The 13,550-nt window shown below is 40.2% G+C and overlaps 1 protein-coding gene across 3 annotated transcripts in view; it reads right to left on the reverse strand.

Annotated features, from left to right (window-relative positions):
• The window catches only part of LOC126174813 (protein LSM14 homolog A), a 148,018-nt gene that overhangs the window by 34,486 nt on the left and 99,982 nt on the right, over positions 1-13,550 (reverse strand). For all 3 annotated transcript variants that reach the window (XM_049921191.1, XM_049921189.1, XM_049921188.1), the window contains exon 7: positions 2,811-3,081. In XM_049921191.1, coding sequence (XP_049777148.1) covers positions 2,811-3,081 — 271 coding nt within the window. The remainder of the gene's footprint in view (positions 1-2,810; positions 3,082-13,550) is intronic.

Below are 13,550 nucleotides of genomic sequence, written 5' to 3' on the forward strand. Positions count from 1 at the left end.
AGGGAGGCATGAGGAATGGTTTATTTGGGTCTGATTCTCAGATTGTAGACGCAGTGGCTGTAGAAGGCAGTCATGTGGATGAGTTGTGTCTTGAGTGATCATGTGAATGTACGTGTGCTCATTTTCTGACTAACAATATGGCTGAAAATTTAGTTGTGGGAGGGCTATTCCCTTTTCTACATCCCTGTCTGTGAGCTCGGCAATCTTAACTAGGAATTGCTACCTATCCTCATTATTATTGATCATCATAGTATTTTAACACATTGTCTGTTGCATGGATTGATCACTAAGGTCTCAATTCATCAACATTCTGTTTGTGGCTCGTGAACAGTTGGCCACACGAGGGGATTTCCACAATCGGCCACAACCAGAGGCTGTTTCTGCGAGTATCTAATGGATCAGGCATGCTGATCTGAAGCCATTCAGTTCCCTTTAATGTGCAGCCCCTGCCTGTCATATGTAGTCTCACTGATGTGCCTGCAGGCCGTGTGTGTGTGTGTGTGTGTGTGTGTGTGTGTGTGTGTGTGTGTGTGGGGGGGGGGGGGGCATAACAGCTGATTTTCATGGTTTATCCATGGACCCAGGACTGTGGTGCTCCTCAGCAGACCAGGCTATGGGCAATGAATTTCAGGAATTTAAACTGCCTCACTCCAAGTACATTGTATAGTGTGCCGTTTTGAAGACATTTTATCTGTTTTAGTACATTCTGGCACTTCAACAGTAATTTATATGTTAGAAAGTATGGACAATAAAAAGAATTGTGTCAGTCACGGGCAGTTTGTACGCTAAGTACTCATATTTCTCTAAAGAAAAAACACAGTACCTGTAAAATAATAGATATAACACAGTGGATAATAACTGACAATGTAGGAGAACCAAAATTTTATTAGTGGGTTACCTACAGTGTTTGTTCACACAATTCTTCCCCGCTTTATGCACTTCTTTCAAGAGATCTATTTTTTCTGAGGTCATTTCTGAAATTAGTGAAGGCATTTTAAATCCGTCTCAAGTCTCCAGGGAAATGTGTATTTTTGTCACCATATGTGTGTGTTGTTTTATTGAAATAAAATAACATCAGAGGTCTTAATGAAAGACATACCAATTGGTTTGCTTTCTTCATCTAAAAACAGTTCATTACAAACTGATGTTAGCACTTAAAATTTTTGCTCACATCAAGGAACGCCCTCTGCTTGCAAGTCGTTTTTGACATTTCCTCATTTGCACTATTGTTCCTTGTACCATAGCTGCGAAGACATGTCAACTTACATCTAAACTAACCCTTGAGATCGCAGGGAAAAATGCTATAACTTGTCTGGGAATCAGGGAAATATCAGAATTTCACTTGTGGAACTTGCGGCAACCCTGACTCTTGTTCCTTCCTCTTCAACCCTTCTGCCAGAAGCAGCCAATTTTTATCCATCCAGTTAATCCTCTCCCCTGTTTTTAGATGTACATGTTCTCTTCCCTCCTACTGGTTCCATCCCCTTTCTGCTGCTAGTTTTCTTTTCTGGTTCAAACAGTTCAAGTATCATATGTGATTCACGCCACACCTATGCTATGGCCATGTGCACCCTTAATGTCCACAGCTAGAAATAATTATTTCTTCGTTTTCTTGTTGGTGCTCCTTGTTAGGGTGACATGGAGAACAGTTTTCATGGAGTTTCCACACAATTTGTGTTTTCTCTTGATCCGTAACGAATCTTATCTATTTTATGATTCTGACAACATTAGTGTCTAGTAGTGACATGTGTGTTGAGGTATTTCTAGGCCTCTTTCTACTCCTTTGGCAACGACCTTCAGTTCAGTGACTACATCAGGGTGAGGATGACCTTACATAGTTAAGTGATTTTATTTTGAAGTAACACCCTATGCTCTTATTTTAGAACTTTATAGTTATGTCACTTAAAAATCCCTTCCATAGTCTTAACATAATCTTTTCGTTATTACAGACATGCCTGCAATGCATTTTTTTAAATCATATTTGTGTATGTGCTAATACTCACTGGCAGAGTGTGAGAGCATACATTACTGAATGAGCTTATTTGAATGAATGATTTCAGCAACCTCATCATACTTCAGCCCTTTAATGTTAGAAACCATTAGCCCACCAATACAAACAGAAAATAATGAATATTTAAGCACAGCTGTAACTAAGGATATTAATAAATTGAAATATCTCAAGACACAAAACAAGTATTTGCACTGCCAAGACATAGGTCAGGCTTCAAAGTTACGGAACAACTGATTAAAAGAGGAAAGACATCTACTGAAGCAAATTCCAGCAGTATTTAACAATATGGACTAACAAATGATTGAGTAACTTTAACTGTGTGTTGGCTTCTGTCTCTGTCTTCAGCTGAGATTCATTTGACTGCTCTGACATTTCGCCAGCACAAGTGGCTGGTATTGTGAAAGCTTCACCCTCCATTGCCGATGGTGGACTTGAGCCAAGCTTGCAGCCGCAAACTGCATGCACCTAGCACACCAACGTCCAGGAAAGCCCTTGGATATTGGTGTGCCAGATACAATCTGGGGCCATCAGCTCATTTCCAGTCCACCACCAGCAATGGAGGGTGAAACTATGATAATGCTAGCCACTCATGCTGGTGAAAGATCAGAAAAAAAATCAAATGTCACCTGAAAAACCCAGGACAGAAGCCAACAGGTAGTTTGTGATCAAGTGGCCTCACAGCCTTAAAAAGGTTAAGTGAATGTTTTCATTGGGAAAACAGCATAATTAACACCAACTAGCCAAAATCTAGTGCTGTGTATTTTATATTTCTGAGAAAAAGTAATGTTGCTGATCTCACCTATCTTTGTCTTCGCAAGCTGGCTCCTTAATTCTTCAAATTCTGTATTTGCTTGTTCAAAATCATATTCACTATCGAATTTCAGTGTTTTTCCCTTGGCAGTTGGTGTTCCCACTTGCTGACGACCCATACCACCACCAGCATTTCCCAATCCACCTCCACGGGCTCTGCTACGTCTTGCACCTGTTCTATTTCCCCAGCCACCTCGCTGCTGTGGTAAGCGCTGGGGCAAAGGCTGCATCTGTTGTGGAGCTTGTTGAGTTACTGCATTCTGTCAAATATAATATATTTCATTTCAAAAAATGTGTACATAACTCATTATGTGAATTCAGTAAGGAAAATATTTATTGCATATCTTTTCTACCTGTAAATTACTGAACATATTTACCTACAAGTGTACAGGATGCTTATTTGAAATTAAATTCCTGCAGTCCTTCCAGTTTTTGAAAGTAAAAAGCATAAAATCTATGCAATTATGTTGAATTAGAAATTACATTATTGTCTCTCAAAATGTTTCCAAAGTTATCAAAAAGTTTTTTACATGTAGCCCATGAAAAATAGTTTAGATGTAAAATCTCCTTTCCAGTTCCGATTATCCCAAAATTGAGGCAAGATTGAAGGACGGGGTAATTACCTTTCAATATATTTATCATATTTTAACAATTCTGTTATGAAAGTTAATTTTCTGAAGTTTCTTAGTACTGCACAATATAACACAGACCATCAAGTGTTGCTAGTGGGACACTGACCCTGCTGCAGCAGCTGGTGGAAGCCAGACTTCCATATAACAGCTAATGGAAATGCAGACAGACAACGCATTCAAACTCAAATCCTGGTGGCTATACTAATTACACATGTTAGTCTTAAAGATGGCTGCCATCTGCTACTCTGCACGGAGCAGGCATGTCACCATTACCACCTTATAAACTATCCAAATAAAATCAAAGACATTTTGGGTGGTGATTTCTACCTAATATCTTTGTAGCCAATGTTCGAAGATCCATGCCGTAGTTCAGTATGCTAGCTAAACAAATAATTTGGCACAAAATGCGTGGAAATTCACATAAGTCTTCCCAGTTGCCACTGCTTACATATTTGATTCTGCTCCCCTGTACAACTTCTGAAAAGCCTAGCTAAGAACAATTACTGAGCAGATATTTGGTCAGAGTTTGATGACCGAACTTTGCTCTAAGGATATCCCTTAAGTGGACAAAACTTTCACAACTTATCAGCAAGAAACAAAGCTAAGTACTACTTTCATAATCACTTTGACTCGTTCTTTTTGCCTGACTTGCATTGTCACTTCCTAGTTGAAGTACTGCTGGGACAATTGATTATGAACAACCTTTTTATTAAATACTAATTTCAAATTTAAGTGATTTACTATATCTTAAACTTATGGTAATTGGGCTCAACTTCATCCATGAAGGTGGGTGAATAATCCAAGCTGTGTATTTGTGATGTGTCAGGTTATACATGCCACAGCTCAGCCCCTTAAGCGGGGAATGCAAGTAGAAATTTTCACACTGTGAGCCTCCATTTGGTTGTATCCCTTCAGGTAAAACAGAACTGCTGTGCCATCTGTTGACTAACAACACCAATTCATCAGTTCTGTGTCGTCCAAACAAGACACAGCCATGGTAAAAGTGCCACAGCTGCAAAGATACGAGCTGGTGCCAGTGCCATGGAGACTCAACCAACGGCACAGCATTGCTGAGGATGAAGATATCAACTTTGCCTTTGCCAATTGCCATTTGAGTACAATCTGCTAATGATTGGATGACAACAGACAAAAACCTACTCAGATGACAGAAGAGCAGCTCTCCACACTTTGTTACAGATCATCTGTCCAGGGGTGACAGTCAGGGAACGGCGTTTAGTGAACTCTTAAAAGTAAACAGACAGTAGTTGTCAACTGCATCTGACTATGTACTATGAAGTCTACCCACAATTATTTGCACTTAGCTGTTGAGAGCCTTTTTTATGTTATGTTACAAGCAGTGTTGCAGACTTACTTATTCAACAAGTCACAAGGATAAGTAAACCTTTAACTCATCTGTGAGACTGTTACTAATTTGTTGCAGTTTAGTAGAACCTTCATTCTCCTATCCTGTTACTTGACCCTGGAGGATTGCTGTATGATAGTGGCAGGGAGAGATTGTCTTAGTGTACTGCACCCTGCTTCATGAACTCAAACTTTGCCTATTGTAACAGTGGCAACTCAGCCCCCACAGCAGTGGTGGCAAGGCCTTAACAAAACTGGCGACAAGGGTTTACGAAAGTCAGAATCTTTACTGACTTACCTCCACGATCTTCCACATGTTTTGTGTATTCTTACACTGGAACAAATTTTTGCTATTTGCAATGAACTGATGAAAGTGTTAATTTCAGATTTTAGTCCATACTGGCTGTAACAACTATGTTGTATCTTTCTTAACTGGGTAGATGTTGGTGCAGGTAAGCTTTACATTTTTGTGTACAATTTTATCAACCTTCCATTTTTGAACACACTGATTTTTTCTGTATTTGCTGCAATACAAATTTCAGCTACTGTAAACAATGAGGAAATGCCTGCATTTGAGGAGAATAAATTATTTTGAAATTCACTAATTGCAAATTCCCTGTCATCAGCTGTATTAGGATACATCTACTATCCAATAGTGAAATATAAAAATTGGTGTCAACCAGGACTAATACAGGTCAGTACAAATTCTCAAATTTCACTGTTGGATAGTAGATCTATACACACTACAGCAGATGTCAAGGAATTCACCACCAGGGAATTAATTTCAAAGTATTTTGTGCATCTATCTAATTTCAACACTCACTCTCTGTCTGTCTGTCTGTCTGTCTGTCTGTCTGTGTGTGTGTGTGTGTGTGTGTGTGTGTGTGTGTGTTTTTGCAGACACACATACAATAATAAAATATTGTTCCAGTTCAGCTCTGTCATTTAGCAGTCTAGTGATAGATTTAAAAAATCATGTAATGTAGGAGCAAACTTTTCCATTGATGGATTTCTTATGTTACAGAAACAAAGCCTGGCAGTAGCCCACCCACCTCTAGGAGCAGTGTAATATGGAATGAAGTTTTGAGATCTCAACTCATGCACAGGATATTTAGGGTTCTGGCTGGCCAGCTGTGTTACGGGTACAGTGGAATTGGTACAAAGCTACTAATGCTAACAGCACGAATTTGCTGCCTTGTAGGAAGAGGGATGCTCGAAGGGTAAGGGACCACTGCTGGCAGAACAGGCAACTACGACAGGCTGAGGAGGAGCAGCCCCCATGCTAGTAGTGCACAGGGGCAACTTCCTTGTAGTCACAAAAATTTCAAGCACATGTTGAAACCAGACAGTGTTAATGACAATCATGCATTGGACACTGAATTAAGACCCAATTTTCTCCTGGCGTATACAATTTTCTAACAACTTACAGGTATTCAGCCAGGTAATATTTTCAGCGACTGCCAATATTTTGGCACGAGTACACCCCACCATTTTCACGGCAAACTGCTTTGGACAGGGCGATGTACAGGCAAATTAAAAACCTTAGTTCTTAGACTGATGCAGGAAAGATAGCACATGCCGAACAGTGGCCAAAGATGGCCAATGGCAGATCGATAGTGATACTACGAACGAGCAGGCGAGTTAACACTGACTATCCCCCTGTTTTAGCAGGGAGAGAGCAGGATTCCAAAGAAATTGTAAACAAAAACCTCCATCCCTGTTTGCAAGGTTGCTCACTAATTTAATCTCAACTGCCTTCTTAGTAACACTATCCCAATAGCTGGACGGGCATGCCAATATGTCCGTGTTGTTACATAGCATGGGGTGGCCAGTATCCAAACGTTTTTCGTCAACAGCAGATCTACCTGGCTGCTGTAATCGTGTGTGCTGTTTATGCTCAGTAAGGCAGGTGTATATCACATTCCTTGTAGCTGTAGCATGGCATGTATTGGTCAAACTATCACGACTGTGGGGCACCGATGTACTTAGCATAAACAGCACACACAATTACAGCAGCCAAGTAAATCTGCTATTGCTGAACACAGCAATCTGGAAGAGCACTTTAACGGAACTGACAGTGTCTTAAAGGAAGATTTAAGATGAAGATCAACAAAAGCAAAATGAAGATTATGGAATCAGGTGATGCTGAGGGAATTATATTAGGAAATGAGGCACTTAAAGCAGTAAATGAGTTTTGCTATTTGGGTAGCAAAATAACTGATGGTCTAAGTAGGGAGGATATAAAATTTAGACAGACTAAGACAAAGAAAGCGTTTCTGAAGAAGAAAAATTTGTTTACCTCGAGTATAGATTCAAGTGTCAGGAAGTCCTTCCTGAAAGTATTTGTATTGTGTGAAGCCATGTATGGAAGTGAAACATGAACAAATTGTTTAGACAAGAATAGAAGGTTTTGAAATGTGGTGCCACAAAAGAATGCTGAAGATTAGATGGAGACGGGATCGGCTAGAAGGACACGTTCTGAGGCATCAAGGGATCACCATTTTAATAATGGAGAGAAGCATGGAGGGTAAACATTGTAGAGGGAGACCTAGAGGTGAATACACTACTGCAACCCGCATCCTTCAGAATCTGCATAGTTACTTGGAGAAGAGGCGGCTTGCACAGGATAGAGTAGCACGGAGAGCTGCTCAAACAAGTCTCTTGACTGAAGACCACAACAACAGGTATCATACCATCTATCATTCCCTTATGCTCCCTCAAACCCTCTACAACCACTGGCTCTTTCAATCTATCCAGATCCAGTCATCTTAAATTCCTGTATTTTTGCAGTTTCTACAGTTTTTCATGACCAATGAATTGTGGTCAGAGTCCACCTCTGCCCCTGGAGATGTCTTAAAATTTCAAATCTGGTTCCTAAATCTGTCTTACCAATATATAATCTGAAACCTTCCATTATCTCCAGGCCTCTTCCATGTATACACCCTCCTTTCATGATGCTGAAACCAAGTTTTAACTATGATTAAATGATGCTCTGTGCAGAATTCAAACAGGCAGCTTCCTCTCAATCCTTTCCCCCAGTCCACATTCACCTATTATTTTCCTTCTCTTCCCTTTCCCTTCTATCTAATTCCAGTCACCCATGGCTATCTGAATAATCTCTTAACTTATGGATTTCTTTAATATCTCATCTGCACAAATAGTTGGCATATGAACTTTTACTACTGTGGTAGGTGTGCAACTGAACACACTGCATCACTATGTTGTTCATTGCAGCCTTCTACCTTCATATTTTTTAGTCATTAAGCCCACTCCTGCACTAGCCTTATTTGATTTTGTATTTTTAACTCTGTATTCACCTTACCTGAGTCCTGCTCCTCCTGCCATTGAACTTTACTATCTCCCACTATATGAAACTTTAACCTATCTATTTCCCTTTTAAAATTTTCTATAACCAGCCCGATTATGGGATCCAACATTCCACACACTGATCCAGACTATTTTGCCTCCAGAATATTTTACATAAGAGGATGCCATCATTTAACCACACAGTAGAGCTGTATACCCTTTTGAAAAGTTACAGCTGTAGTTTCCTGTTTCTTTCAGCCATTTGCAGCATCAGCACACCAAGGCCATTTCAGACGTTACAAGGACAGATCAGTCAATCAAGCAGACTGTTGCCCCTGCAACTACTGAAAACACTGCTGCACCTCTTCAGGAACCACACATTTGTCTGGACTCTCGACAGATACCCCCTCCATTATGGTTGCACCTATGGTATGGCTATCTGTATTGCTGAAGCATGCAAGACTCTCCACCAATGGTAATGTCAGAGGTTCATGGGTTACCAGGTATGGGTATTTCAACACAGTGGAACTTCGATTTTATGTTCTGCAATTTGATTTTTTTTTTTCTGCAATTCTATACCACAAATTGGAAGCTGCTGTGAAAACCTATAACATCAATGCTAAAAATTCCCCAATTTTACATTTCTTCCTAGTAAGGCTTAGCTTGATTAACATTTTTTTACTTGACATATTGCTTGACTGTCCCGTTTTCTTGCTATTGATATCTGATATTACTGAACAAATTTTAAGTGGCACAAACGACAGACTGTTTACATCACTGGTGGTGGCATAGTGAAGGGAATATGTTAGGCTGTTACAGAGAGGGGAAACACTAGAGAGGAAATGTTGATGTAACCCATGATCTGTGCTGCCCACTATCTGCAACATTTAGTTTCACCGTTCAATTACGATACACCTACTGCTAGGTTGTGGCACCAATTGAAACAGAGAACAGTCCATGCTAAGTGTTTCGCACCATGCCAACACGTGACCAAGTGGCCCAGCCACTACCTTTTCTTGTGCCATGTAATGTAGTCTTGTCTTTTTTGCATGTATTTCTGATATACAGTATTCAGGAACAATTTTGATTGTCAACCTTTTAAATTCAAACACCAAGTCTCAACAGTTTGGCCATTTCCAGTTAGTGAGCTCTTATTGGCTTATGCACATAAGTTTATAGACCTTATCCCATGAAACATTTGAAATTCCTACAACTGAAATTCCTGAAGTACTAGTTTATGAAGCATAAAGAGGCACAGAAACTATATATGTATTTTTTTAGGGCACACAAACAACTAGGATATACATGCCCCCATCAAAACTATAGAAGACTTAAAAACACCTACACCTCAATCCCAATTGAAAGAAGAGAAAACACGGTTGTGGAGAAAGCTCTATAAAATACGCCAAAGAGAAACAGAGGTCCAGAACTTAAATGGCCTTCGCCATACTGCTGCAATGGATAAAAAGTAAAACTTGGCCGACAACCCTCGTGTTGTACAAATGGCAAGTGACCCCCGTGACCCCCACGAACGGCAAGTACACAAATGAGAAAGCTAGCAGTTAAAAAAGGGCATTCCATCAGGGAGTGGTGGACCGTCAAAAGATGAGCACAATGTGCATGAAATGGTGGAGGAGCACCATTTAAATGGCAATGGCTAAAAATGCAGTTCCCAATACACAATCTAGTTAAAATATCTCACAGTGAGAGAGCCAAGAGATGGTCATCCAAGCCGCTAGTAGAGGCTTAACAACACAGTGCTTGTTCCACGAAGGGAGGACCAGTTGTGATGTCGAAGTGAAACCACCTGCTGGCAGATGGAAACACACATGATCAGAAAGAACATAAGAACTAGCAGGCTGAGGTATGAGGACTGCAGCCCTGGCAGTCATGTCAGCAGCCTCGTTTCCTGTCAGACTGATTACCGAGAACCCCCATGAACATCACAGTGACTCAATCAGGAGTGACCAAGTAACAGCTTTCCTGGACCCGTTGCACTAAAAGATGGATAATGTACAGCACACAAGAGGCTTTAAAGGGCACCGAGTGTAAGCAGATGATGCAATTGGGAAGTGTCACCGAGTGTACTGCGTGGCCTGATAAAATGCAAAGAGCTCTACTGTAAATACTGACCAATGTTACGAAAGCCGATACTGAGAAATGTCAGCACCAATGAGAAAGCCACACCTGACACCACACTCAGTTTAAGAGCCATCAGTGTACATAGAGGTACTATCGCGAAGTTCCATGCAAAGGTCATGAAACTCAAGGCAATAGAGTGAGGCTGAAGTAGTGTCCTTAGGTAGCGAATGGAAACCAAGGTGAACGTGGGCCACCACACAAAGCCAAGGTGGTGTAGGATTTACAGCCACCAGGAAAGTTGTAGGTAGTGTGAAGTTAAGCTGCTGGAAGAAGAGCCTAACGCAAATTCCAAGAGGTAACAGAAGAGCGATGCACCCTATACTGGCAATCAAACTAGTAGTCGAAGGAAGCGTAAGATGGGTGGCCATGCATGGCAGACAAACGGCATGCTTATACACTGAGGAGAAAGTCACGGCAGTAGGACAGCAGTAGTTCGGCAGCTTCTGCATATAAACTCTCAACCAGGCTAGTGTAAAATGCACCAATGGCAAAACGGATGCTATGATGGACAGTATTGTGATGGCATAAGAGGGATGGCCATGCAGATACATAAGCACAACACCCATAATGTTGTTTCAAACAGACAAGGGACAGGTATAAACCCAAAAATGTCGTTTGATCTGATCCCCAGGAAGTACCAATGAAGACATTGAGGGATGGCTTAAGACACATGCAAGGCCAAGAAAGTTTCTTATAGAGCATGAGCCCAGGAATTTCATAGTTTCAACAAATTGAAGAGCAACAAGCACAAGATGTGAAGACAGAGGAAGAAACCAATTGTGCCACCAGAAATTCATAAAATGGTGGTGTCAGTGTAGAAATGAAAGCCATTGGCAATGCTCCAAGAGTAAAGATCGAGACACAGCTGAAGATGCTACTTAGTGCGACAGGTCCACGGAGAACTGCAACAGATGACAAAATCATCAATGAAAAGGGAGCTGGAGATGCCCAGCAGGAGACAGGCCACTATAGGGTTAAGGGAACCACACTGGTTCACGTCGAAAAAAATCGATTTTTGGTTTTCACCATATTTCGATAGATTAAGTACGCTGAAAAGGATTTAGCTGAATTTTTTTCTGAGCACTTAAAGAGCATTTTCCTCCTAGGCGTGTTTATGTGCCACGCCCCCTTTTCTGTCACCCACTATTCTGCATATATTTTAGATCTTTATATCCCCTACATTGCACGTTAAGGGACTTTTTACTCCCTAGTGTGTTGGCTATCCTTGGAATGCAACTGTCTGTATTCTTTTGTTTCTGCTGTTTGTAAACAACACACTTTCGAACACGTGGTTAGCGTTGTTCAAGTGTGATTGCGAGTAGTTGTTACACATTTGCAGTGCTTGTTTACATGTGTTTTGTTGTGTTTATTGAAGATGATAAAACGTAAAGGCATTTTCAAGAAACAATTTAGAGGAAACAAGTTTAGAAAGCTTTCTGTACAAGTAGTTATGTCGACTGGCAACAACGTTTCTAATTGTAATTCTTCAACATGCGCATCATCAAATAAGCTCTGGTCCTCCTAGATAGCAATTTTATGAACATTCATAACGTCAACTGACAATCACAAATCTATAAACAAGAAATTTCAAAGTTTTACGAAATATAATAGAACTATTAGAAAAACATGGGTTTTGTGATTAGCAATACTGTAACTGAATACTATCACCTTTACTAATGGTTTATAAGGTAAGCAAGCCATTTCCTAACGCACTACTGCCAGAAATTATACCACAAAACGCACAGTTTTCAGGGTTCTTTCATTTTATGTTCACCTTGAACAAAAAATTTATAGCCAACATTATGAAATGAACTCAAAATTCCTAGATTACAACTATGATGTATGTTCTCTATCTGCAGCCAGTAACTGTATAGCATGGTCATGTCACACTAATGCAGTGGCCTCTGACAGTGGTGAACAGGAAGCTTACTTGGCGGCTTGTTCCGAAGTACAGCTCACATGATAGGTTTATGGCAAATGGAGTGACCGGTTCCCACTGATTAATTTATATAGTTACACCTCGTATACCCTTCACTACTGTGTATTAATTTTTTGTACAGTAGTTCTGCTCAGATTCAGTCATCAGAATCCGAAATATACCATGCTGCTATTTACTGCAGCCAATGTAGTATACTCTCTTTACTATTTTCCATATTAACAGGATGTTTTCAGTTAACAGTTGTGGGATAGCTTTATCTTTTCTGAAGTCCTCAATAGTGTTTGATGCATTCTGACAGCAGACATGTTATAAATTTAATAGATTGATGGCACAGATAGAACACTGAAATTACAGCAGTGTTAACTTTATTTCATATTCACTGGTATAAATAGAACTACATGGTATCCAGTAATGTGTTGGAAGTGCAAACGGCGCACTTTGGCAATACTGGAGACTGCTCTACTTCGACTACTCAGCGCAAGGGTCGAATAGGCTTCACCTAACTTTTTTGATGTCAGTAGTGGGCTTTTGACTAGATTTTTGCAAGTGCATGTGAATGACCCCAGTGTACATTTCAGTTATTCATTCTGTCTGTCTGTGTGTGTGTGTGTGTGTGTGTGTGTGTGTGTGTGTGTGTGTGTGTGTGTGTGTGGGCGGGGTTTGTAAGTACGCCACAGTATGGTGTTTTAAAGCAGCAGCACATTGCGACATTTTCAAACGTGTCACCCTTGCCATTAAATGTCACTTAGTAAAGCATGAAAGACCTAAGACAGAGATGTGATAATCGAGATGAGATGCAATTTAGACTACTAATCCACAGTGTAAACCTCAGTTTAGAGATGTTAGGTTCTCAACCTGGTATAAACCTGGTATATGCGAACAGTTTTTTTTCCATCTTACCATTTTTCACACATTCTGAGACTGTTCCGAACAAAATACAAGTATGTTCTGCAATATTCAATCTTCTTTAACATTTCCTTTTGATTGGAGATAAAAAGGATGAATTATATATTTGACTGTCTATTTCTGAATGTGGCGATTTCAGACTGTGTGTTTAGGCAGGAACCTAAGAGGACAGCTGTAATTGCTGCAAGTGAAATGATGAGCAATAACATTCATATTCTTCCTTGTCAGAAATATTTCACAAGTTGTACAACCATGAACACATTCCCGTGAAGAATTGTTGCAACAGATTCTCCTGTCTCTAACACATCCATAAACAACTAAGCACTACAGCTATTGACAAGAACCACTACACCACAAATACACCAGTCCCTGCAAAAAATATTGTGAAACATACTTGATCCTTTGCCACAATGAACCAGGGAAAGTTTACACGCAATACACT

The sequence above is a fragment of the Schistocerca cancellata genome, chromosome 3 (assembly GCF_023864275.1).
Source record: "Schistocerca cancellata isolate TAMUIC-IGC-003103 chromosome 3, iqSchCanc2.1, whole genome shotgun sequence".
In the NCBI taxonomy this organism is placed as follows: Eukaryota; Metazoa; Arthropoda; class Insecta; order Orthoptera; family Acrididae; genus Schistocerca; species Schistocerca cancellata.